We start from the raw sequence: 25,118 nt of genomic DNA, 5'->3' as shown, positions 1-25,118 counted from the left end.
TAGCGAAGCTGAACCTGGCTAAGCCTAGCTAAGCATGGTTGGGACTATTTAAGCTTAGTCAGTCATCGATAGCCAACCAATAGCCAATCAATGGCTAATCAATAATTGATCAATAATCAATAAATTCCGGAAACGCTGGGGATGACTTGCTGGTGCTTAGCCTAGCCCAAATACGTGGCCAATACCTTGCGATAGCCAATCGATAGCCAATCATTAGCTAATCGATAATCGATCAACACAATACATTCCGGAAAGTGCTAGGGATGACTTCGTAGTGCTTAGCCTAGCCCAAAAGCCAGGACTAGCTAGGTGCCCATCAGCTCCACTGTCTCTTTAGCATTGCGCCACCAATGCAAGCGACGCTAATTTTTTTTTTTTTTTCTTTCGAGCAGCGGCTTTGAAACGGCACGTGTTCGAACTACGCGCGTGCGTAGCGTTTAGCCTAGGCCGCCGCCCCGATCCCACTTCGATGAGCCCGAAACGAATGGGACGCACCTATCTGTTCAATCTTCGTCGTTACATTATGCAATTTATATTGCATAGCCGTTGACCTGCTGAATGAACTTCATTAACAGTTTAGCTACACACTCTTTCTATTTCCCCTTTCCCTTACCCCCAGTGTAGGTTAGCAAACCGAACGCTCGTCTGGTTGAACTCCCTGCCTTTCCTCTCCTTGCTCCCTCTCTCTTTAGCTATAGAGCTAGGCTGCAAGTACCAACTAGGCTCTCGCGCGGCGATGCAGCAGTGCTGTACCGCCTATGTCTTATTCTTACCGTTTTGGAATGACCGATACACCAACGTGCGCCCCTTGTGGATCTGAAGAAGCTATCGAACACCTATTGTGCACTTGGCCTCTACATGGCGTCCAGCGCATACTGTTTCTACAGACCGCACCAAACCGCCTGGATTTAAGTACACTTTCGCAAACTACTTGGTTTTTAAAAGAAACGGGCTTGGACAAACGGCTGTGACAGTGACGTCACGTACCACGCAAGAGTGACGGACTGTGACTGACGATGAGTGTGCTGTGCTATGCGCTCTCTCTCTCCTCCCCATCTTTCATTCCCCCTCATACCGCTCCCATGTGTAGGGTAGCAAACCGGTTGTGCTGAACTGGTTAACCTCCCTGCCTTTCCTCCTCCACTCTTTCCTTTCCTTCTCAAACGAAAGATTCCTAGACCACACCCGTCGCAGGCGCAGAAGGCTATTCGTGCGTTCCGGCCCTTTTTGAAGTGCGCCTGGCCCCATAGACCATTTATAGACCTGCTGTTCATCTTATTTCTTGCGTGAAGTGATCACTCTCTTTTTGCTCTCTTTGTGTTTCCCTACTCCAAGTACAGGGTAGCAAATCGGACGTTTGCCCGGTCTACCTCCCTACTTGCCCTCTCCATGTTTTCTTCTCTCTCTCTCTCTCTTCTCTCTATCTATCTTTCTCTTAGCTAGCCAGGTCGCTAGTATATCGCTAGCAAGAGATTCTGAAGTCTTAATTTGTCGCAAACTAGCGGCTTTGCGCTGGTACAAAAACTACCAGCTTCATAAGGACGATTGTGCAAAGGGAATAAGTGACCCTATTTTAAAAAAAAAGTGGGGCAATATTTTAAACTAACGCTTGACCATCTGAAGCCGGACTAACACTCGCAAAAATAGAAACCTATCGGGCGAAAGCTATTGAATCCCGCCGGAATGGACTCGTATCCTGACAAGAGGAGGTGGCAACCGTTGGTCCCTAACTCGGATGCATCTTCATAATCACCAACTACACTGCACAAGAAGCACGCAATAATCACTCACAGGGATCAAAAAGCACGTCAAATCACTGAGGCTCTCCACATAATATTTTTTTAATCGGCAGTGACACTTAAGACTGCTTATGTGTAGCAACGCGAAAGCATTATCTGTTCATAGACCTTGAAACGTCATGAACGCACTCATTTCATACACTCATGACGTGGCGCCACCTCCTCCCCATTGGCTGCGCCGTCACGTGCCGAATCACGTACGCAATAGGTCACACCTTTAGTCAGCCCGATGGCTGCGTCGTGACGTGTACAATGACGCACGCACTACCCACAGCTTTAGTCAGCCAGAACCGTAGAGAAGCGTGCACCCCAGAAGCCCGAGTTCGATTTCTACCCTGACCCAGAATTTTTTTTCAAAGCCATTGATTTACTTTGTTTACAGGAACCTCCCTGAGAAATTTGACGTCAATCCGAGCATTTTATGACGTGTTTTTTCTCTTGGCGCTGTCTGTCATTTCTGGTAACCATTTTCGGTAACGCCGAATACGTAGACGGATTTTCGCGCAATGGGGCATATGGCGTATTCGCATTAAAATTACGATTTCGATTTCCTTTTAACAGCGACGCTGGTTCGTGTCAAGAAACCATCATCATCAGCAATGAAGAAAGAAATCAAAGAAAGTAAACTTTCTTGCCGAGGCGGAATTCGAACCCGCGTACCCACGGTGAGCGTCGTAACCACTAGGCTATACAGCCACGCTTGGAGAACATGCATTTATGCGAACCAGGATGATGATGATGCCTCAATCAATGGCACAACCCACTGTGGAGGACAGGCCACGAACCTGGTGGTATTATGATCGAAATTTAAAATAAATTAGTTTAGAAATCAATGAGCAATACAAATGAAAGGAAAATAAATGAATAATTGAAGATGGGAAACGTTAGTCAGCCTTGCCTAGATAGGAATAGTAATATGAATTTAATAATAAATCAAATACAGTAAAGGATAGACGTAAATTTTGAATAATAATATTAATCATAATATAATCGTGATTTTGTGACATTACTTTTTGAATTTGCTAACCATACGATTGCGTTCGAGCGTCGTCGTCTTCGTCCACAGCTGGCGCGTTCGCAAGCGCTTGTGCCAATGCTCTGCGAAGTGAAGAAGAGGTTTTGCGCGCTATGCTCGGGAGAGAGATGAAGAAAATGAGAGCGAGAGAGAGAGAGAGGCATTCACGGAGCGGGTCTGCTGGAACGCGTTGTCGGCATTGCAACGCGGTGGAACGCGGTGTCGCTATTGCAAGCTGCACTAAGTAACGCGCAGTGACCGCCGTAAGTCCGAGACGCCCGAAAATACATTATCATCATCATGAATAATAATATGAAAAGTACGCGCGCACTTCCGGAAAATGCTGAGATACGATCGCCCATCTTTGCTGTTTCAAACCTTGCGCGGCCGAGTGCAAGGCTACGCGGTTTTTTCTTTTTTTTTTTTGGCACCTTCCCAATTTTGTACACAGTGGTGCTGATGTTCGGCGGTCTGCCTCTCCGAGTATTGCTGAAACTAGCCAAGACCGCGTGAGTACTAGTTAGGCATATAGTAATAGAACACCGCCCGATGAGTTTAAGCACGAACCTCAGTGCTATCGCTGTCCATGCTTTGCCCTTCGGGCGAACCTCCTAATTCTTTGAATGATATAGCTTCAAACCTATAGCGACGTTATATTTTGCGAGTTAGATTAAAAGATAATATGCAAACTCGAAGTGTCTTATTCTCACTTCTATGTTTTATTACTGTCCACAACAATAAATAGATATTGAGACGAAACTAAACATCACACGCAGAGCGAGTGTGGAAGCTTTCCGAGATCGCTTATGTAGGCAGCGCTTTACTTTGATCGCTCCGTTACCAGTTTATCGTGCAGTGTCAGTTGTTTGGTCTCGAAGGGCGCTATACTTCCCGCGCCTTCTGTTCGAAAATTTAGAACATTACTGGGCTGAAGCACTGTATGTTTAAATTCCAATGTCCTCCTGCCAAGCGGATACTCCCAAGATCCGTGACGTCATGAAAACCCGTCACATAAATTTGAGGAAGGCTGAGGTTCCCGGCTGGGTGTTAGGAGCACGTAGGACAAAAAATAACGGGGCTTTACTGACGTTTCAGCCGCGGGACCGGCCTTCTTCGGAGCCTTCATCCGACGCAGGCCTGTCAAGCGGCCGGTACGCCAGTAGTTTTATTTTATCCTACGTGCTTCTATTCTTTGAACTATTTCTCTGCCGGATCCCGTGATTCCACGCTTCACTGATATATATATATATATATATATATATATATATATATATATATATATATATAATGTCACAATATGTACTGTGGGAAGAAGAGGACATGGTTGGTGCCCTGCGAGACGACAAAGAAGATTCTGGGTTTCGCTTCTCTACGCAGCCATTACAACCCATCTGTAAATACCAGTACGCTTCTTCCTTCCCGTAACAGTGTATATATATATATATATATATATCTTCATAGGCTGACATGCATACCTATGGAGCGCATCGTGTCACTTGTTAGACAGACTCGCGAGGGAAATAGCCCTAGTATAGTGCTTGCGCGTTAAAAACAGGCACGCGTATTGATCCTACATTGAAATTTCTCTGAAGTGCTATCACTATGCAGGACCGGCCCAATAATGACTGCTATATGGAGGAGCGTTCGCGCCGTCATCGGCACTTCGGCGAGACGACGTTACAGCTATCAGACGCTCCTGAGTTATCCTCCGAGTTATTATAAGAAACAAGAGCAGTTTGCCCATTTAGCATAGCCAACTCTAATAACTACACAGAGATGCTCTTCTCTCAGTTGGTATCCTGTTAAGAGGGCGCACTAGCGAACAGAGGGAAGGTGTGAAAATGCGCGTTGAAACTCACCGATGCCTTGGACTCGTAAGGCGTGTAGATGATCGGCAAGGAGCTGCCGAAGCGACCGAAGCACGTGGCCAGGTTCTTGGACTTGGTCACGGTTCCACCGGTGCGGCCAACGTTGCCTGGCGTGTAGCGGGTCTCGCACGTTCCAAAAACGTCAGTCTGCGCATGCGCGGAGAAACGTGACGTAAACTTGGGCCCAAAGACCGACACCGGCGTATAACCGGAATACCGTAACCACAAACGGGTTCCCGGAATACGGTATCCACCAACGGGTTACGACTCGGAGCTGTTCTCGACTCTTTGAAGCACTCTACAAAGCCAAAAAAAAAAAAAAAAAAAACTAGAGACGCGCGGGATTCTTTTCTCCTGACACGTAGTTTGCGACATCACCACCCGAATTAGAAACGGTGCTTGTTCGCCCTACGATGGCTACGACAACGGCGATGACTACGACACGACAGCTCACGGGCTGTGCACCTATAGGATACAATTTTGAGTGGGGGAAAAAAATTGAAGCTTCTTTTCTGGCGACATTTTCTGCCAGGCAAACATGATCACTGACGGTAAGCGCAATGGTGGTGCCAGCGATGGATGTCACGAAGACTGAATCAGGATAAAGTAAAGACACCGAGATAAATACAAGCTTAACACCCATCAAATCAATTCTTATGAGCCTCCCAGATTCGTGACTCCGTACGCATTACCGAACCAACTTAAGCGGAAGACGCATACTGTGACGCGGAGTACGATTTTAAGACATAATATATGTAAAAACAGTAAAATAAAAACTTCGAGAAAGGACAAAGTGGCGATACGCCGAGCACGAACGTCACATGGTTGAAAATGATTGAAAGGATGTATAAAAGTTTGCTACACTTGGAGGGATGGTAGGTAACGTCCCTCAAAAAAGCATTTCTTGCTCCCATTTTTCTACGAAGAAATACCTCTCGACTCCTACTCTTACCGAGAAACGTTCCTTGAACAAAATACAAATAGACATAGGTATAAAAGGTTACAATTCCAACGCTTCTCGATATTTGAAACTAAAATTAGCATGGATAATAAAAAAATGTCATTACTAACCACGTGCGGATTTCAAGTATTTTGTCATTCAGAGTAAGTGAGAAAATCACAAAAATATCTGACGTCCTGCCATCTGGCTACAATCCCCCCCCCACCCCCCGCTCTTAAAATTTTTATTGTGTTGTTTATTGGTAAGGTATATGAGTAGTCTATCAACATAACACTACCTGGAAGAATAGTCGGCAACAACACGTATGATGCTTCAAAGAATCAAGGAAGTTTAAGGGATTAGGAATTACGTTGTTTGCGCCAATCTGGGGGTCTGCTATGTACAAACGCCCGACGAAGCGCTTACGACGGAGCTTATAATCCGTCCTATACAAGGAGAATGATCAAATTCTCGTGCAATCATGGGGCAGAACCGGCAGCCAGCACCGTGAGCGAAAAAAAAACGGTTGCGCCGGTTGAAATCGGGCCAGGTGGCGACCGTAGTATGTTGGCACACCGTATGCGCATGTTTAAAGCAATTTCTTTAAGGGCTCCCGTTACGCAGAAATCCGGCATTGACAGTGATCGAAAATTTTAAATCACAGCGCGGCGCGCGGCGCTGTTCCTTGCAGCACCACCAGATGGCACTCGCCTCCGTGCATCTGCGGCAGCGGCGGCGCCGGCCGTGCGGAAGAAAGAAAAAAAAAGAACCAGAAAGCTCGCCTTCGTGCATAGCGTTCGCCGCAGTCGTTTCCCAGTAAAGATTACGGTTGCATATGCTGCAATTGCCGGGAAGCGTGAAAAGCAGTCAGGGACCTTTGAACGCTATTGCGTTCTACGTCTAAAGGCGAAGCTTAAGTGTCTCCCAAGTTTAGCCACTTGCAAGAATACGCCGTACCTCGGAGATGATGCTGTTGGCGTCCAGCGCGACGCGTGGTATCTGCATCATGGATATGATGGCCCGCTTGACGTTCAGCGCCCACGGCAGCTCTTCCGGATCGTGGCGAATCTCGCCAACGATGCCATCTTCGATGTACATGGTCAGCGGATGCCGCTCCAGGGCCTCCTTGAAGGCGTACCGGTTGGCCACGCTGACCCCTTGCAGGTCTACGTCGGCCATCTGCACGCAAGAGGGACGGAGAAAATCCACATAAAACTGTAAATTACAGTGTCGGCTCTGTCTGCTTTAAACGCTCTACCAGGTTTCATTAATCGAATTGCAGTATCTGTGTTTGCTGCGGAACGTTAGTTAGCGACATTTTTTTCGTTTAAACAATATAAAAGAGAGAAATAAAATATAAAATAAAAGATAAAGGTTAACTGTAGTGACCAGACTTCCACAACGCTGAAAAAAAAGTATATGATCTAAATCAAGTCACTACAATTAACATTTCTTTATTTGCAGCAGATCGTGTTCGGAAAGGTTCAGTAATTGCCTGCTAGAGTATCTCTGCGTTTTAAGCGTGCAAATTGCTCCCGAATAGTTTTTCACGCATTGCTGCAGAGGCACACATGAGTGGTTTTCCGTTGTTTGCAGAGCGCGATGCATTCGTGGCTAGCCACACTATAACCGTATTTGTGGTGCCACTATTTGTGCTCGACACTCAGCGATCCTTTATATTAATCGTTTCTTTGACTTTACTTCAGAATACGTCTTTCTTTGTCCTTGTGGGCGATAGCTCTGTTTTAGACATTCCGCGCAGAACCTTCGCAATAAATGCAACACGTGTCACTGCTCTCTGTCACCGCTGGGGCGCACCACCTCTTTTGAAAGACGCTCTTACTAAGCCGTGACTCGTTACGTTGTGCATTATGTCGCATTACATTGTGCCCTACGTGCACCATCGGCCTAAATTCAAACGAGAACGAGGGGGGAAAATGGTCAGAACATCTGTTACGCTTTATTATATGAAAGCGCGACGTAAAATCACACCACACACAGTTTCTGACCATAGCGTAGTACCAGACGTACAATTAGGCTATCATTAAAAATGCATTCTAACCTGGAAAAGCAACCATACACCTTAGTTTTTTTTTTTTGTTTTTGTTTGTTTTTTTTTTTCACTACAGAAAGTTGTGCTAGTTGGTAAGGATTCATAATGCAAAAAAGGTAAGGGCGTGCAGACACGGCCACAAGAGAAGAGAACCAGACAACACAAACGTTTGTGTCGTCTGGTTCGCTTCTCTTGTGTCCCTTGTGCACGCCTTACCTTTTTTCACGATGAGTATTTTCTACTTGTCTGCGTTTGAATTTATGGCGATAGTTTATGACGACACCAGGAGAAGGGCTTCAAAGGTGACGTCGTACATACCTTGAACGAAAAGATGCATGGTGAGATCACTCCGACTTCGACGTTGGCCTTGACTTGAACGTGATGCTGAGCGTCCTGGTTTTCGATGCGGTTTTCACCAACGTACGTGTACAGTATCGTCTGTTGCGACGTCATGGGCGACGGGGCTGCGGGACAAACGCAAATGGAACCCGGTTACGACAGTTGGTTTGGCAATCAACACTTCCCTTTCAAGGTTCGTTCACGGTACGCCACTTGCGAAACGCGCCTGTCGCCCCCCGAAATGTGGCCGTCTCCACCGGCCAATCAGTCTAGTGAATCATACGGGCGTACGCGTCGGCTATGGCAACAAAAGGCAAAAAAAAAAATGAAAAGCAGCATTTTCACCTCCGGTCCCCGCTTTTGTTTATTTCTAAAAAAGAAAGAAAGATGTTGACGCAACAATTCGCAGATCTTCAGTTGTAAGAGCAATTAGCACGTCGATTTTCGAGACAACTGCGACGCGTTTTGCAAGTGGGGTTTTCCAAGAGCTTTGCTTATATCAGGTGTTTGTAACCGGTGAACTTCGGTTTTAAGTTTCTCACAAGAACAGTATTATGCTACTCTGTTTTATAATCTTAAATGTCAGGTTCTTTTACGCGCCCTGATTGCGTAAACTGGTACGATGCATTGCGGCGCCGCTGGGCCTCGAAATATTCTCGTTAATTAAATCATTAACACAATTCCAACCTCATAGTAACATATGCTGTATCCGTCCCAGCAGCAATTCAATCAAACGGTGATACAGCCGGATATTTAGGTGTAATTCTCAGAACAGCTTAAGGGCTACAGTTCATCTCGTATGCCCAATTCCGTCATTCCAGAAAACCAAGCATCCCTTTAAACACTTCTCGGCCAAATCTAAACTTCCAGTTACCAGTATATGTTCCAGTATATGTGTGTATACCCCCCGGCCAAACAAGTAACAATTAGTATAATGCACATTGTACAGTAACAATTAGTATAATGCACATTGTACAGTAACAGTCAGTAAAGGAATACTCACATTTGCAATCCCTAGAGATGGCATCCTGAGGCAATGGCCCTGCGAGAAATCAAGCGAAAAGATGAGCACCCGTTCGTGGTTTCAAGCGTGGAGGAAGGAAAAAAAAAGCTAGGAGGTATAGCATTGGCACAGAACGATTGAAGCCAAACGAGTCTGCGCGACACGTGATCGTCACGTGGTCTTCGTGCTCCCACTCTGCAGCCAGAGTCACGGCAGTGCAGCCGAACAAGTGTGCGCTTCGATTAAAAACTACCGGGAACCAAACATTCTCTACCAGAACGCTGGTAGAGAATTCTCTACATTCACGGAGAGTTGGCTGGCCAAGACTGGCTGGCTATTTTATTTCCATGCTCCGTGGTCTCAAGACGACAAGAAATTTGTTTGCGGTCTGTGATTACCCGCGACAGAGTAACAAGCATGGCCATTCTGATTACTGAAAAGTGTTGCTGGGCTTCCCGGAAAACAACACCTATTCCTATGATCACGCAAACCCATTGAGAAACATGTCAGAGACTATCCAGACCCCTCCAATCCCCCCTACACCCATTTTCGTGAACTCCTCTTAAGTCTCAACATTCAGTGCGAGTGCGACGAAACTTGAATCTTGAAAAAAAAAAAAAAAGAACAGATACCATGCTAAGGACAGGTACGAACGAAGGTAGACGTAAAGAAAACAGATTTAAAGTAAGAAATGTGCATTACGAATCAATCGCGAATAGATTGGGTTATACTTGAGAACAATTTGACAAAATAGGAATTCATTCGAGATTAAGTTTAGGAGTTGAGTAGCTAATGCAATACGCAAAAGAGGTGTCTCGTGTCCGACAAAAGTAAGAGCGTAGCGCTAGAATGATACTGAGAAATTCGTAAAAATTGGGCAGATTCGACAGACTAATAACGGAAGTTATCGGAGAACTACAAAGGGTCATTGTCCTGCAGCGGACTTCGCTAAGGCCTATGATCGCGAGAGTGACGCTTCCATGTCCATGGCAACTTTGCTTTGCTACAATCAAATACATCAAAGCACGCGAGAAAAGCTACTTACGAGTGCCTCACTATTCATCATTGCAGGAGCATTAATTCTTCCCGACCTGGCCCCCTGAGCACATTGCTCTTGCTCGGCTACAGCTAGACTAGAAACGAAAACGCACACGCGTTCTAACTCGTTTCTTATAGTAGTAAGGGCAGTGACGTAGGAGAGTGGCTAGAAGTGTTCGCAGGTTTCAGTCAGCACTATAAGTGACAGAAGGGTGCTTGTTTTTTTTTTTTTCGTATGCGACGAACACCCAAGCATTCCCAAAAGAGTACGCACCAGGCCTTGCGCCTTTCCACCGATCTTTGCAACTGATTAAACCCCTGCATCAGTTCTCGGCTGCACAACGCCTTGACACGACAATTCCAGTTCGGCAGTTCGCTCGCTCAATCGATGACTATCGCAACGTTGTTGTGAGAGTTGGCGATTTCTTCCCGCGGCACATCGAGCGTGAAAATGGGTCTGCGCGTGTGTACCAGCGTGTCCGTGACAATCGTTACATTTACCAACGCTAACACGAGATATCGCTCCTGAAGAGTTCGGCGCGAGTGCGGCTTTCACGCCGTCCGTCGGCGCAAAGTGGAGATAGAGTCGAAAGCCGGACATCTCGAACCCGCATACAACGAATTATTGTGTATAACGAACAGCAGTAAAATCCCCTTGAAAATTTTTGTATGAATCTTTTTTTGTTTTATATATTGAATTACCAATATATCGAACTTTTTTGTGATCCCCTTCAGATTCGATATATCCATGTTCGACTCTATAACGACGACCCCTCGTCGAACTGGCCGATCTGTCCTAGCTGCACCTGCACTGCTTCTATTATAGAAAAGCCCGGGTAGCAACGTCAGCTGAACAATGTGGGTCATCATTCGAACCGGCCACCAGACTTGCCTAACTTGACTCATGGACCACATTTCCGCTCTGTTTTGAACTTTACGTAGTAGACACGGTTTCACAGTCACGTGCAACACATATTTGCAAGCCGAAGGGCAAACTACGACGTTAAAAAAAAGAGAAAAAGCGGCCGGAATTTTGTGTCAGGCTGCGGAGACTAGATAAACCACGAGGTTTTAAAGCTTGCAGCCGTTGGAAGAATCTTGGATGACGCAAAATTCGCTGTCGTTACATACGATTTACGCAGGCGCGCGTGCAAACTAAACCGTGTGTGCGTGTGTTTGTAGGCGTTCGTTCACTTTCACCTCGAGCCCACCCGTCACATGCGCGTCTGAGAAAACACGAAACTTGAGATGACGGAAAGCACAGCCTCCTGGTTTCCCAGAGATACGCGTTCTTTTCGAAGAAGCACCCCCGCGTTTCTTAACTCTCCGAAACCAGAAGAGAGAGAGCGGTGCAGAAATGTGGAGACGGGTCAAGAGATGAGTGACCACGGAGGAAAGAAAAGAGACAAGAAAAACAAAGATTAAGCGTAGAAGATTAACGAAAAAAGAAAGAGAGAGAGAGAGATGGGGGCAGCGCAGCTGGATGAAAGGTGACAAGAATGTCAAGTGGACGTTAAAGTAGGCATGCTATGTAGGATGCGGGCATTTGAGACGCGTCACCGCCGACACGAGAGGCGAGCACGCTACGCGAACCGCAACGAGATAGCGATTATCTGCACAGCCAGCTGTCATATGCGCGCGCGTCATTCACTGCTGCAAGAACTCCACTGACGTGCTCTCTGGAGAGGTGAAGAAAGATGCAGGAAAAAGGAAAGAAAAAATGAAAAAAAAAAAGAAAGATAGCAATGCGAGGAAAAGGTCTAGAGACAGAGACATAGATGAAGGAAAGTCACGAGAAACTGCGAGAACTTGAGATAGATAAAAAAAGGAAGACCGCAGAGTAGGGAAGAGTGGTCCCCTCTTCAGATTGAAAGCGCGCGCACTCGAAATTATTCACGCTGGCTGCACGTGATTCTGCCGGCTGCTTTTGCTTTTCTCTGATATCTGTTCGAGAGAAACGTGATGCGAGAGCTAAGTTTGCTCGTAGAAGAAAAAAATATGCGTATATGCTGACGAGAGGAGAGCGAGTGTCAAGCGAGGAGATTCTGAGAGGCCGCTGATAATATATCCGGTCGGCATACTAAAAAAAGTCCAAGTCTGACTTTCCTTTGGTCCCACACGAGAAGGGTGACCACGAACAGCAAGCGTCCGCTTTTGGACGGTCCCCACTGTTTAGGACACAAAGACCAACATCACTAAGGCGAGTGCTGTCAGGACTTATCAACAACGAAGCTCTTCGCCAAATTCATCACCCTCTAGATGCACTAAGAAGCTGCCTTACGTCACCGAGGGGATTCGCCAAGTAGGCTGACGTTATTAGCTTCACCTGACCCGCGACCTGATCCGCGGCCTTACTACGCGTTAATAAGTCTATGGCGTCAACAATAATGGAAATAAACTATCTATCCATTTAGGTATACAGGCCGAACCTTGAACATTCAAAACAGGGACGATGGTCGTCGTCAATCCGAAACTATGCCATCTATCAGTGTCTTTTTTGAAGCCTCGCCTCCCCACTCAAGTGTGATGTTAATGTACCATGCTGGAGCCCTTCATGAGAAACGAATAAATAGGCGATAACTTTCTTGCTCTGTTAGAGCAATGTTGTGGGCCGATTGTCTTGGGAGTCCCGAAATTCAAGTTGCCAACAGTTACCCCTAACGCACCTGGTAACGTAACGGTGACAAAGCTTCTTTTCTCGGGTTTGATAGAGAATTAAAGCCTTGACAGTCGACTTTACGAACACTGAGAGCGTTGATGCGACGCAGGTATATCGTGTGCTATTTATATCTGACTTGGTTGTGCCACGTTTGACTGTCCATCTATGGCAATACCTCAATGTTAAATGTAACAATCTGTCGGCCAATCCTTCCAGCACTTTTGAGATTAAAAGAAGCGGCTTCTGGACAACATGGAAAGAATAGGGTTTCCACAAGCACGCGTAGAATAGTTAGTCTTATTGGAAGCACAGCGTATATAGAGGTGCGCTAAGAGGTGTCGCACACTCTGCTGACATTGCTGGCGCAAACTTATTTATTGCCGGCGCAAACAGTTTGCAAAAGCATCGGCTCCGAGATCTTTTTCCGTTACTCCGAGGAAGCGGTCGCTAGACGCGCTGTATTTGGACACCCTATTACCGGCGCCGTTTGCCAGGTTATTCCAGCCTTTAGCAATACCACCAACACCACTACCGTCGCCATATTCATCGTATTTTTTTTTTTTTTGCATTGCCTGCCAGCCGCGTTCACATTGCAATTGAACAGCATCCACACGTTTAAAACGTGCTTGCCGCTGCCGCAATGAACCCTGAAATGACGTAATGATGACGACACGTTCTGCACGATCACACCCTAAGCTACTGCCGCGAACAATACCAAGCAGCGAGCTTGCACTGTGAACGCGTTGCTATTGCAAGCTAGGCAGACGTAAATGCGGCATTTTGTGCATCGCAAATGTAAGAAAAAAATTTGAGAAAGCGATACCTTTGCTCAGCGAGGCAAGAGAAAAAGGTGCCGGTAGTTAAGAACTGTGCTGCGCATAAGAAGTTCGGGCGATTCTTGGCCAATAACTCGTTATAGAAACGCGCCATTCCTATAAGATGTCAACAACAACAGTGACAACTAAGCTTAAGTGAGATTAAGCTTAAGCCACAGGCATTTCACATGTGATATTTTTTCATCTGCTGCGTGAAACTGGACGGTTACCGTGTAAGCATTTTTTCCCCATTCATTTCAAATTCTGTCTAGTGCGAACTCTTTAACGCAGATATTTTTTTCTCCCATTCTTTAATGTCTCTTTTGTAGCTTAGGTTAGCGCGAAACTGTGCTCTCTCTATTTCTTTCTCTCTCTTTTCATCCCTATACCCCCTTTCCCCAGTGCAGGGTAGCAAACCGGACGTGCGTCGGGTTAACCTCCCTGCCTTTCCTCTCTTCTATTTCTCTCTCTCTCTCTCTCTCTCTCTTGTAGCTTAGGTTGAGTTATTCCGACTTCTCAGTTAACCATTCCTCTTGCTTCACAGGTGCACTTATTCTGCAATTTAGAAGTAGTCAGTTAATACCTGTTGGTTTTGTGTACTCCTACAGGACGAAATTTGGCCTATACCCTGTAGTCGGCACGCGCCGTAGTCGAGAGTTATCACTAGAGTTCGAATTTTCAGATGTCAAACTCGGCGTAACATGAATGACACGTTGAGCATTACAGGGATAACGCTACGAAGGCGTGTTATGTTGTTCAGCTGTGTTGTGAGCACATCGCGTGAACACATTCTGTAGCGTAATATTTTACATGAATAATATTCGAGGAATTATATGATAGTCTTTTACCTAAACAGCATTTTTAGAAACGTGATACACCAGATTCCACAGTCGGGTAATAAATGTGGTACAATGAGGTCTCGGGGTATCCTGCATTTCCGCATGCCCGGAGGTTCGCACATTCCCTTATCAGATTCGTCGCTTCTCCTCGGCATTGTGCAAGCAGTCGCGCAATACTGATTGCACAATACGCTCGTAGCCTATTGTGCAACGCTTTCACTTCCCGCTCACTCATCTATTAGAACTGTACACGGTGTGCGCACCGAACATTGTTCCCATCCCTAGCACTCGCCGTATAGTATTGCATCATCACCTCACTTTCCCCGCTTCCTATCCTTGCATTTTCCTAACCCTTTGTTCCAGTTGCGGAGTAGCAGGTCAGATACATCTATCTATCTATCTATCTATCTATCTATCTATCTATCTATCTATCTATCTATCTATCTATCTATCTATCTATCTATCTATCTATCTATCTATCTATCTATCCAACTATCTATCTATCCAACTATCTATCTATTCCTGCCAGTTATTGACTAATTTCGTAGCTCTTTCCGGCCCAGGCTCCTTTCTGAGAAAAAAATGCACAGTTCAAAGGAAACAGCGCTTATAGTGTCCCTGTGCATCATCCCACGTGCACTCAGTACTCACTCTCTCCCTCTTTTCCTCTTTCTATTCCCCATTTTCCTTACCCCAAGTGCAGAGTAGCAAACCGGACGCTCGTCTGGTTGACCTCCCTGCCTTTCCTCTCCTTGTTCTCTCTCTCTCTCTCTCTATCTCTTGAGGCAACCCGTTTCCGTCCAGTGAGATGACAAGGCCGCAGTCACTTTATGGCAGTGACACGGCTGTCTGACCGCAATTGAGAACCACTTTCGCCGCACGCGTTACTCTCTCCTCCTCGAACGTCAACATCCCTGTGTGTCGCCGTCCTATAAACTGCCTGTTTGTCCCGTGTTTTCATCGACGTTCAGCGAGTCATGTCCGCCGTCCCGTCGAACCGACGGGACCGTTCAACCCGAGCGCACCCATTGAGGCCCTGGTTTCGGCTTCTTCCCAGAAGGCCACACGCGAGGGTGAGGCGCACACAACCTTGAAGCGCACGGACGTCTATTAACGCCCGTCGTGGGGCGGCGATCGGTGTATCAATATCTCGCTCGCGCCGCTCCCGCTGGCAAGGTCGTCGACGATGCGCGCCAATCTCAAAGTCAAATGCCCTCGGCCGCGACGAGCGTCAGGCAATGCGTGCGCCAAGGCGCTGCGTGGATTCGAGAGGACTCCAATCGGCTGGCATGTTTCGCACGTGTCTCTCGCTATCCCTATACCAACCTATCTACCAACATTCCGAAAGGAAAACTTAAAAAAAAAAGATACGATAAAATATACGTACCAACTCTCCGAAAGGAAAGAAAAAATAATGATAAGATAACAGTCCTAGCGAAGAGTAAAAAGTGAGAAAAAGAGGCATGATGACGTAACAGCTCATCGTGATGATGACAGCGCGTCGAGACGGAGTGACGAAAAAAAGGGCGCAGTAAGAACGAGTGCGTTTCAGTCGTGAGAGTCGCGAAATCCGCCAATAACATCCGGCCGGAGACCCCGACCTATTTTTTTGCGGGGGTCATCGGATGCAGGCACCGCCCACATGCCTATGACGTAACCTCCTTGTCGAAAAATTACACGTGCCCCTCATAACTCCCATATTCAATCATACCAAATGATATATTGCAACATATGGGTTTTCATATAGAATCCCTTATGTATCATATGGAATTATTGGATATGAGAGTATCATATTTCTTTTTTCGATGGGGCTATCGACTCTAACCGACGGAAACGAAAGTAGCTAGTAACCCATTGATGACCAGTTTGTTTCCATTCTGATCTCTTTCTTTCTATATTTTTTTCATTTACCGTCTTTCTAATAGACTCGCACGGAAACATGAGCTAGTCTGTCATACAATGTGCATAAAGTAACTTTTTTCAACTAGTGTATATTGAAATCCGTAGCGCGAAATTGCATTACCAATATGACTAGTATACGTCATCATTTCTTTCTGTTTCTTCGTTTGAGACAAACACAAGTGCCACCTTCCAGACACGAAGACCACGGGGTGTTTCGGCAAAGGCATTAATAAATTCCTCCTTTGTTTTTTTGTTTCTTGTTCTTTTTCCTTGAGATGCTGGCGGAACAAGTAATTTGGTATTCTCCGTGTCTGTTCCTGATGCGAGAGAAAATCACCTCCTCTCCCGAAAGCGAAAGTCGTAATAGCAACTGATTCACAGATCGTCGCTAACGTACGTTGACGTAGTTAAATGCTGTCATCGCCTTATAACTAACTCCTTGCCGCTCGATAATCAACCACCGCCGTCGCGTCGTTTACAGCAGGAGCGCGTCATAACAATTCATCTCGCAATGCTTCGCTCACCGACAAAAGCTGAACGAGACGTTTGTTTTGTTTATCGGAGCTTCATTTCCTGACAGTTTGTTTCCGGAGATGCAACGAACCCTGCTTTAAATGGGCGTTAAACACAGACACTGAATAAGTGCAGTCCGATACAGCATTCTTTCAAAACTCTACTTTCGTTTGTTTCGCAGTAGCAGGCTGATTACTAGACAAAAGAAACGGAGCCCAAAATTTCATTTCTTGAATTTCGCGCCAAAACCAATGCACCGTGGTGTAATTGGGCCTCTTCGATTATCCGTCTCTGACAGTCCAGGACTGCCCGAACGACTGCCTACGCAACGCTCATTGGCTGAAAGCACCGTCTCGGGCAGTCCGAGACTGTCAGGAACGGATAATCGAAGAGGCCCAGTGTGACATCGCTAATTTCAAAGGATTCTCACTTATTTGGGATCTTGTGGCTTCTTTAGAATGCAATATGTAGTCGTTTTTTTTTTCATAAAAACAACAATTAACTAGATCCGACAAGACCGCTTAAAATTTGATGACGTCACGGCGTTCTAGTGCGCCAACTTCAAGGTGGCGTCGCCACTGTTCTTTCGCATTGCGCCTTTTCTGGCTTATGAAGCCTCCTGTCACGGTAAAACGGCTTTTTTAATTATCATTAGTAAAGAACATCACCTTCCTAACACAGCTCGATCTGATTTTTCTCCTTCGTGTTTCTTTTAAAAATAATAATAATAAACATGACTTATCAAACATGCGCTCAAGGCCAAACATCGAGGAAATACAGGAGATTCGAATTAGAACGGAATCCCCGCCGCTACATCCCTGATTGTTTGCATAACAACGCCGAGGCTTAACCTATAGCACGCGGCATAACTTAACCTCGCACGCGATTCACTGGCCCCGTAGAGCTCGCCTGTGGTTCCTAAACTCGGCTGCGCGGCTGTTCTCTATTAACAAGCGGCGCCGACGCAGGAGAATGACTTGCGCTATACTGCGCGTTCGTAACAATCGGCTCGCGTTACGCGCCAATGCTGCGCCGCGTCTTTGAGAGACAAAGCAAATGTAGATGCGGGTTTTTCCGTACCGAAGCGAATCACACGAGCTCTGAACAGAGGCTGTGATTATTGACGTTTTCCGCGGAACGACCATCACGCCTGAATCTTGTAACGCATACGCACTGAAATCGTCAAAACTATTTCTCTCTGTCGTTTTACAGCGCTAAGTAGTTGTGAGCCAGGTATCGTGGTGCCCCTGTAACATCGCAGTTCTTTGTAGCATCACGGCCGCTAGTAATATCGGTGTTACTTGTAACGTCAAGGACTGCTTGTAGCATCACGACTCCCTGTAAAATCACGCTCAATGACTCCGAAACGAAACTAACGCTTAGGATAAAACCATAAAACTGCCAGCCTGCAGGGGGCGCAGAGTGTGAACAATGCGCAATAGAGTTCAAGTGAAGACCAAAGTTGAGCATTGCTGTAAACACTTACTCAGCTGAATGAGCGGGCTAGGTACATCGCAATGAAACCGCTTGGCGCAGTCACCGACTCGTGACTGGTGACTCTCTTACTTTCCTGCATGCAGTTAGGCGCAGCCATGCACATTTCTTCACTGTCAAGAATCGGAATGGACTTTTATAGTATTACTTGCTGTGTTCTCACTGGCGTTCCTGGCATAGCTTTTCTTTTCCTTCACTCACTCCGTACCGTCCTCGCATTTGCTCATTAATGCACGGTTATTCATCGCGTCATATATTACGCAGGAACCTTCATACATTAAACGCTGCTCGACTGACTTAAGTTTACTTAGTATGCCGAATCGATACATATGCTGTGAGTGACATCGTTTAGCGGATGACTGCGGATTAGTTTGGACCGGTGCGGTTCTTTAACGATTACCAAAATTTAAGTACACAGTTGTTACCGCTGCTTCTTTTTTTTTTTTTTTTTTTGTATATACGAATGTGCTTTCTATGACGAGAAATAAAAGTCAACAAGCTCCAGTTTTCTTTCATGTGGAATGGCGTATCCACTTTGTGGGGTTCACTTAAGAGAGAGGTGGTCGCATTACGTGAAAGTGCACGTCTGTACAAAAGCTACTGCGTTCAGCCCGCAGCGCGTACGTATCCCTGTATCACCCTTACACGCGTTCTTTGCATCAAAGTGTCGTTTGCACTAAAGTTTCGTTCGCGCGTCTTTCGCAGCGGGTGTCTCACTTCGCGTCAACACCCTACGCCCATTAAACACGCACACACACACACACACACACACACACACACACACACACACACACACACACACACACACACACACACACACACACACACACACACACACACACACACACACACACACACACACACACATTCCCGTTAGGCGACGACGAGTGGAAGTGTGCGGAGATGTTGGCAGCACACAGACGCCTAACGGGCCGCAAGGCCCGCGCAGGCGTGGACATTTACATGACGCGGCATCATTTCCATACGATGATCTGCTCGAGTAGGCAGGAAGCCCGGCGGTAGGACGCAAACACCGTCTCCTAGCGCGCGAGTGCCGCCGATAAGGGCACGCGACAAAACCAATCGAAGAGCTTTTTCGTTCTTTTTTTTTTTTCGTCGTCGTTGTCAACCGCCGTCAACGAAGAGCCGATTCCTTCACACGAGCCGCGCACCGCGACGCTAACGTCGGCAAGAGACAAGTGGACGGGCCCCGCGACAATCGTCGAGACCCCTTATCTCCATCAAACGGTCGCCGGCCGGCTGGCCTAGCCACGCTCCCGCAATAAGAGCCGGTCGGCATCGCTATAGAGCGTCGAGAGCTGGTATAGTGGCTGCCAAAGCGTCGCGTCTCGATAGACGACAACAGTTCAGAGTTAAGTGGGTAAGAACGACGTTCCCTCGTGCGCGTGAACCGTATATACACGTGCAAGTTAGGAGAGGGAGGGGCGCCTGGAAGTGGCCGAGCTTGCATGCAGTGCCTGCTTATCACAGAAATGAGGTCACAAATATCTTAATCCCCCATTTCACTACAGTGCTGTGAGCCCGCCACAGTGCACGGCGCTCTCAGTGAGAATGGAGTTATATAGTGATGTGCACTAGGTTTCGGGTTCGATTCCCCGCCACTCTGGCTGCATTCCAATGGGGGCACATTGCCAGAATATTTTGCGCCAATCTTACTGTGCACATTAGAGAACTCCCCCCCCCCTCCCCTACCCCCTTCAAGTTGTGAAATAAAGGAAGAAAAAACAAGAAAAACGTCCGGAGTCCTCCACTACAGTCGCTTTGGGACGTTTTAACACCGCCTTTGGAAGGTTACATATTTATCCTTGCGATGAAGATAAGCGTGTGTGTTCTATTCCATGAAGTAATCAATCAAATGATTAAAAGCTATGATCTGGCGCAGAAATACTACACTCTGTGAACAAAGGGAGTGCTTTTAGCTTAGAACTACCCGCGGGAGTAACCATTCATTCCACGAGAACACCCTTAGGAAAGTTGGGAGTATTTATGCTCCTCGTCGGAGCTAGTTCACTCCCTTTGTACCCAATCGGATTGAACGTTCTCCAATGCGGAGTGCTGGAACTCTAGAATATGGAGTTGAACGTGGTCTTACTCTCTCAAAAGGTGTTGCAATGACTCCCTTTGTTACAAGGTAGAATTTATGAGATCTGATGCGGGCTTCGAGGGTACGCCAGTGTCGCTACGGGTAGTAGTAGTAGTAGTAGTAGTAGTAGTAGTAGTAGTAGTAGTAGTAGTAGTAGTAGTAGTAGTAGTAGTAGTAGTAAACTTTCGCTTCATTCAGCATTCAGTACAAATCAAGCCACTTTATGCTGGCGAATGAGGTATCTTAAACGAAGTTATTGCCGTCACAGATGCAGTGCTTATTGTTCGTTCCACAATGTGTCGTCTGCGAAGCAGTAACGCGCATTGAGAAACCACATGCAACACAGGGAATCTTGAACAGCATAACCAATAAAAAGACATCTTGTTCGAACCTTCAAATCAGTTTTGGAAGGGCCTCAGATGACAGTTGGTACCTGAAGCCTGAAGTGTAAAGTGTGTCTGGGACTACACTCTAGTCCAAAAATACAAAAAAACACACATCTTTCGTTGCTCGTGCCCAGTAAAAGTCGATCACGTTTTAGTAGTTATCTACAGAAAAAGGTGTAAAATTCGTTATTATTTTTCTGGAAGATGCCAAAAATCTGTAAATTCCGAAGCTATATCCCCGAATCTTTGAAGAAAAAAAACTCAGTAGCTGTGGCAACAGTGGGCTACGCTCGATACTGTGCTGAATACTTAGCATAAGATGCTCTCCGACGCAGAGGAATGCACGGCGTGTAGTTTCGTGTTCACCGAACGATCACGCTCGTGAATTGACTGACGCAAGCTGCAGATTCCATTCCAGGGCCATATTGCTGTGCAAAGGAGTCCGCCAACGGTTTGACTCCTTCCTTTTCCGAACGGAGTCAGCCGTCGTTTTGACTCCTTTTATAATGGAGTTGTGTGGGGGAGTTATACAACGGCTTTCATGTGGCAGCGACGTGTATAGCGACGTGGTCAGTACACAGAGGAGGTACATGCCTAATGTACAGAGCGAAGCCAGAGCTGTAGAGCCGGCGAAGCATACAGGAACATGTATCGCATAGCCAAGAGTATAAAAGTACTAACCTCGGATATAGCAAATTAATTGCACCGCATGTAGTGAAGCGTTTGCTAACACTTAGGTAGATTGTCGGGCAGTGGCAAAACAGACATCTATGACTTCCGAAACACGTGAGAACTCCCATACACAGCTCCAATGCTTTTAATGCATAATCTAATCATGTTTGCATAAATCTGGAAGGGTTCTTTCTTTTTCTTCTTCTTTATTCTGCGTTTGTTCTACGGCTTGAAAGCTGATGCTTAGGTCAAATGGTCTGGCACCGCGACGGGACTGTTTTTACGTAGACGTCATAGCAGGTAAGCTGGCGCCGTATTCTTTGTGTTGAACTTGAGATTGCGCGCGCGCGCGCGCGTGCGTGCGTGTGTGTGTGTGTGTGTGTGTGTGTGTGTGTGTGTGTGTTGTGTGTGGTGTGTGTGTGTGTGTGTGTGTGTGTGTGGTGTGTGTGTGTGTGTGTGTGTGTGTGTGTGTGTGTGGTGTGTGTGTGTGTGTGTGTGTGTGTGTGTGTGTGTGCGTGTGCATGTGTGTGTGTGTGTGTCTTCTCGTCGGCTCAAGAAGCTGACATTGCTTTTTTCATGTACTAACATCTTCTACACCCAACCTTGAAAATAGTGAGAGAATGTGAAGTGTGGTATAAAGATATGAAAACCCAAAGGAGCTTCTCTCTTTCGAAAACACCACCTCAGTTAAGTCAGAACAGTGCTCTCGCATAGTGGTACACCTAAAAGCGTGCTCGTAAGCTGCACAGCCTGAAGTGTGAAGTAGGCTTATCAGGGAAATGGTGTTACGAATAGCTACTGGCTGTTTTACACCTGTTCAACGTTATGCCCTTGCTTATGAAGCGTGAGAGCTCTGATGCTCACATAAAATTTAATGGCGATTCAGCTTATCTCATTTCATTCGCTGCACATGTCAGCTAGCGTGCAAGTGAATGAGCGGAGCGAAGTTCGTCTTAAACATGAGCAATGATTTCTTTTTTTTTTTACCATTATCTCTTCGACCACTGCGCTACTATGATTGCTACTGAATTGAGCAAATAGAGAACTTACTGCGAAGTGTGAGCACAAAGACAACACAGTGTAATAACTGAGTTTTTCGTTGATCCTTAACAGTGCCAATCTAATACAGGCGTGCTTCAGAACTATACAACCTTAAATAGTGAATCAAAGGAACGGAATGAGCGTGGAACTTCAAGAAAGGCTTTTGGTCCACAGGTACACTCAGCCATACTATCACAAGTTTTGATAAGTATTTGAAACTCGAAACAGTATACTTGGTGCAGTCTTCGTAGCCTCTTTTTGGTGTTATCAGCATTGTCGATGTCCTTGTAATCCTAAAATATCTATAACCTTCACTCTGTACGAAGTTGCAAGCAACTCTTCTCGACCGCTTACCCTATTCCGTGGTGCCCCAGTAGTTGTCCATGAAGACCATGAACAAGGGTGATAATGGTTCAATTTTTTTTTCCCCAAATACATCGACAGTTAGCAGGCAACTTGAGGCAGCTTGAGGCAGGGACACGTTCTCACATGGTTTGTTTCAGGTGGGATGGTACAGCTTCGAGTCACAGAAAATCAGTTATATCTCCTGCATTTTGGCGCTTTCTGCAAAATAAATGCTATAGCGCTTGCCACATTCATATAGCCGTACATCGGACAGTTGGCTGAAGTGCTATGTAGGCGCAGGTCTGTAATCTTCTTTTGTTAGCCTACGTTTTTTCTTCCCTTTCCAACCGCACTGAGAAGTGCGACTCAGTGCCTCCTGAAATCACATATCAAAGTCACTCGGGAATCTAAAAAGAAACTATGGAAAGGGTGCATCGTTTTGAACCATTCTTTTTATGACATCGGAGCATATTCTGGGCCAGACACACTCTGACCACGTTGGCCTCGCTTCCAGAGTAAAAGCACTCTCCGAACGAGAATCCCAGAAATTAACGAAATTCTACGTTGAACCCGTTGTACTAATTCTTTTTGTCCGTGACTCGAGTCGGAATCTTTCGTTCACCAACGCCTCATATCAATTCTGCTGCAATTTAGACAGCACTGCCAAGTGTCCTCGTGAAAAAAAAATGTAATCTACTCGAGAGCAGCACGAAACTATAAAGGGAGAGTTTCTCAGAAAGAAAGCTGCGCAGTCGAAGACAAATTCATCCTGGCTCGGGAATCGAATCCACGACCAACCACCGCCTTTCCGGGGCGGCGTTTTGCCATTCCGCAGTACTGATTAGCCGTGTCACTAGTCTTCTAAGCCACAGGAGCTGATCACGAATCTGCCTGGAACCTCGACCACGAGAAGGGCCGTAAATGTTTCCTAAAATATGCTTCTTAATTGCTTAATGACCGCTTTCCTGGTCGTCCACGCCTCAGGATATCCGTCGAGCTTAGAGAACAAGAACCATCGCCGGTGCATCTGGGTACTCACCTGCGTAGCAGGTAGCCACTGCCCAGCAGGACAGTGCGAGGAGCCTGATCAGCATGGTGCTTCAAAGGTCCACTGAGCCACACGCAGCCGGCTCGCAGCCACTTATCCCTTGCCGCTATCACACTCCGCAGGACCCTCTCCGAGAGGGGGGGGTGTCGACTCGTGCGGCCGCTAGGCGCGAAGACGGCGCTCGCGTCGGCTCCCGTGTAGTCGGAGTCGTCGACGGAGCTGCTGGCTTGCGCAACGCGGCTTACTCGGGCATGTCCAAACAAGGATGCTCTCGATTCAATCACGGCCGCCGCAGTCGTCGAGCCGGCGGCTTTTAAAACGCGCCGAGAGAGACGGTCTCGGTACGCGCGAAGGCCGCCATTGGCCAGTTCGGCGGTCACGTGGCCGCGGGAAGTCCCTCCTCGTTGGTCAGTGGCATCGACGTAACAGTGCCATTCTTTTTTTTTTTTTTTTCTTTTGCCGCTTCCTCAAGACGGTGCAAGATAGCGCAGCCGAAAGGCCCCGCGCTCGAGCCTTCAACGAACCCCACCCCTGTGCAGGGAACTCGAGAGAGTTCAGTAACCCAAAGTTGGCGCGCGGCTTGACTTTATCGTCTCTGGCCCTCTCAACGCTTGGGTCTTGTTTTTAGTTGTTACGTAGTAAGCCGGGCGCTAGCCGGAGGATTGACACCAAATCCTCGCAGGATTCCTGTTCCTGTACGCGTGTGAATCCTCTTACAAAGTGAAACAATGTGTATAAGAGTTTGTAGTAGGGTGCTTGTCGCATATTCCTTATCTCGTTTATACTTGAACAGAGCTAGTGTTGCTTAAAGTTTTCAAATACAAGCGTTGCCATGTCTTCCGTCTATTTGGCTTCAGAAAAGACATCGCCCGAAAAGTAAATATCGGGAAACGTGCGGGCTACATAATCGGACGAGGTTAAGGAGCAAAGCTCAAGAATAGATAGTGACTTATCGAAATGCATTCTCGATACAGAGTAGTACGGGGGCAAGAAAAAGAGCAATACGCTGCCACCTAAAAGTTTCGCAACTCTTACGCAACGACGTAAGACGTTCACGCCGATTATGTCTACCAACGAATCGATAAACGGGAACCGGGCCGTGCACTCGGCCCTTAAACGATGATTCCGCGAGAAAATACGGAAAGACTGATGCTAACGAGAATGCCACAAGTTGATTCCGGATACGCACCATGGCAATGACATAGTATTATTTCGGGGCACTACTATTGTATAGCGAATCCAAGC

The 25,118-nt window shown here is 46.6% G+C and overlaps 1 protein-coding gene across 1 annotated transcript in view; it reads right to left on the bottom strand.

Moving 5' to 3' along the window:
- The window catches only part of LOC119433437 (apolipophorins-like), a 77,503-nt gene extending 53,358 nt beyond the window's left edge, over positions 1-24,145 (bottom strand). Inside the window, 5 exon segments of the mRNA XM_037700643.2 lie at positions 4,674-4,829; positions 6,580-6,801; positions 7,994-8,139; positions 9,018-9,056; positions 23,865-24,145. Of these exon segments, the coding sequence (XP_037556571.1) occupies positions 4,674-4,829; positions 6,580-6,801; positions 7,994-8,139; positions 9,018-9,056; positions 23,865-23,919 (618 nt within the window). The 5' untranslated portion in view covers positions 23,920-24,145.
- Between the last annotated feature and the right edge of the window lie 973 nt (positions 24,146-25,118).

This window comes from Dermacentor silvarum, chromosome 11 (assembly GCF_013339745.2).
Source record: "Dermacentor silvarum isolate Dsil-2018 chromosome 11, BIME_Dsil_1.4, whole genome shotgun sequence".
Classification (NCBI taxonomy): domain Eukaryota; kingdom Metazoa; phylum Arthropoda; class Arachnida; order Ixodida; family Ixodidae; genus Dermacentor; species Dermacentor silvarum.
Note: the sequence above shows the minus strand (reverse complement) of the source record. Positions and strands in the feature narration are given on the sequence as shown.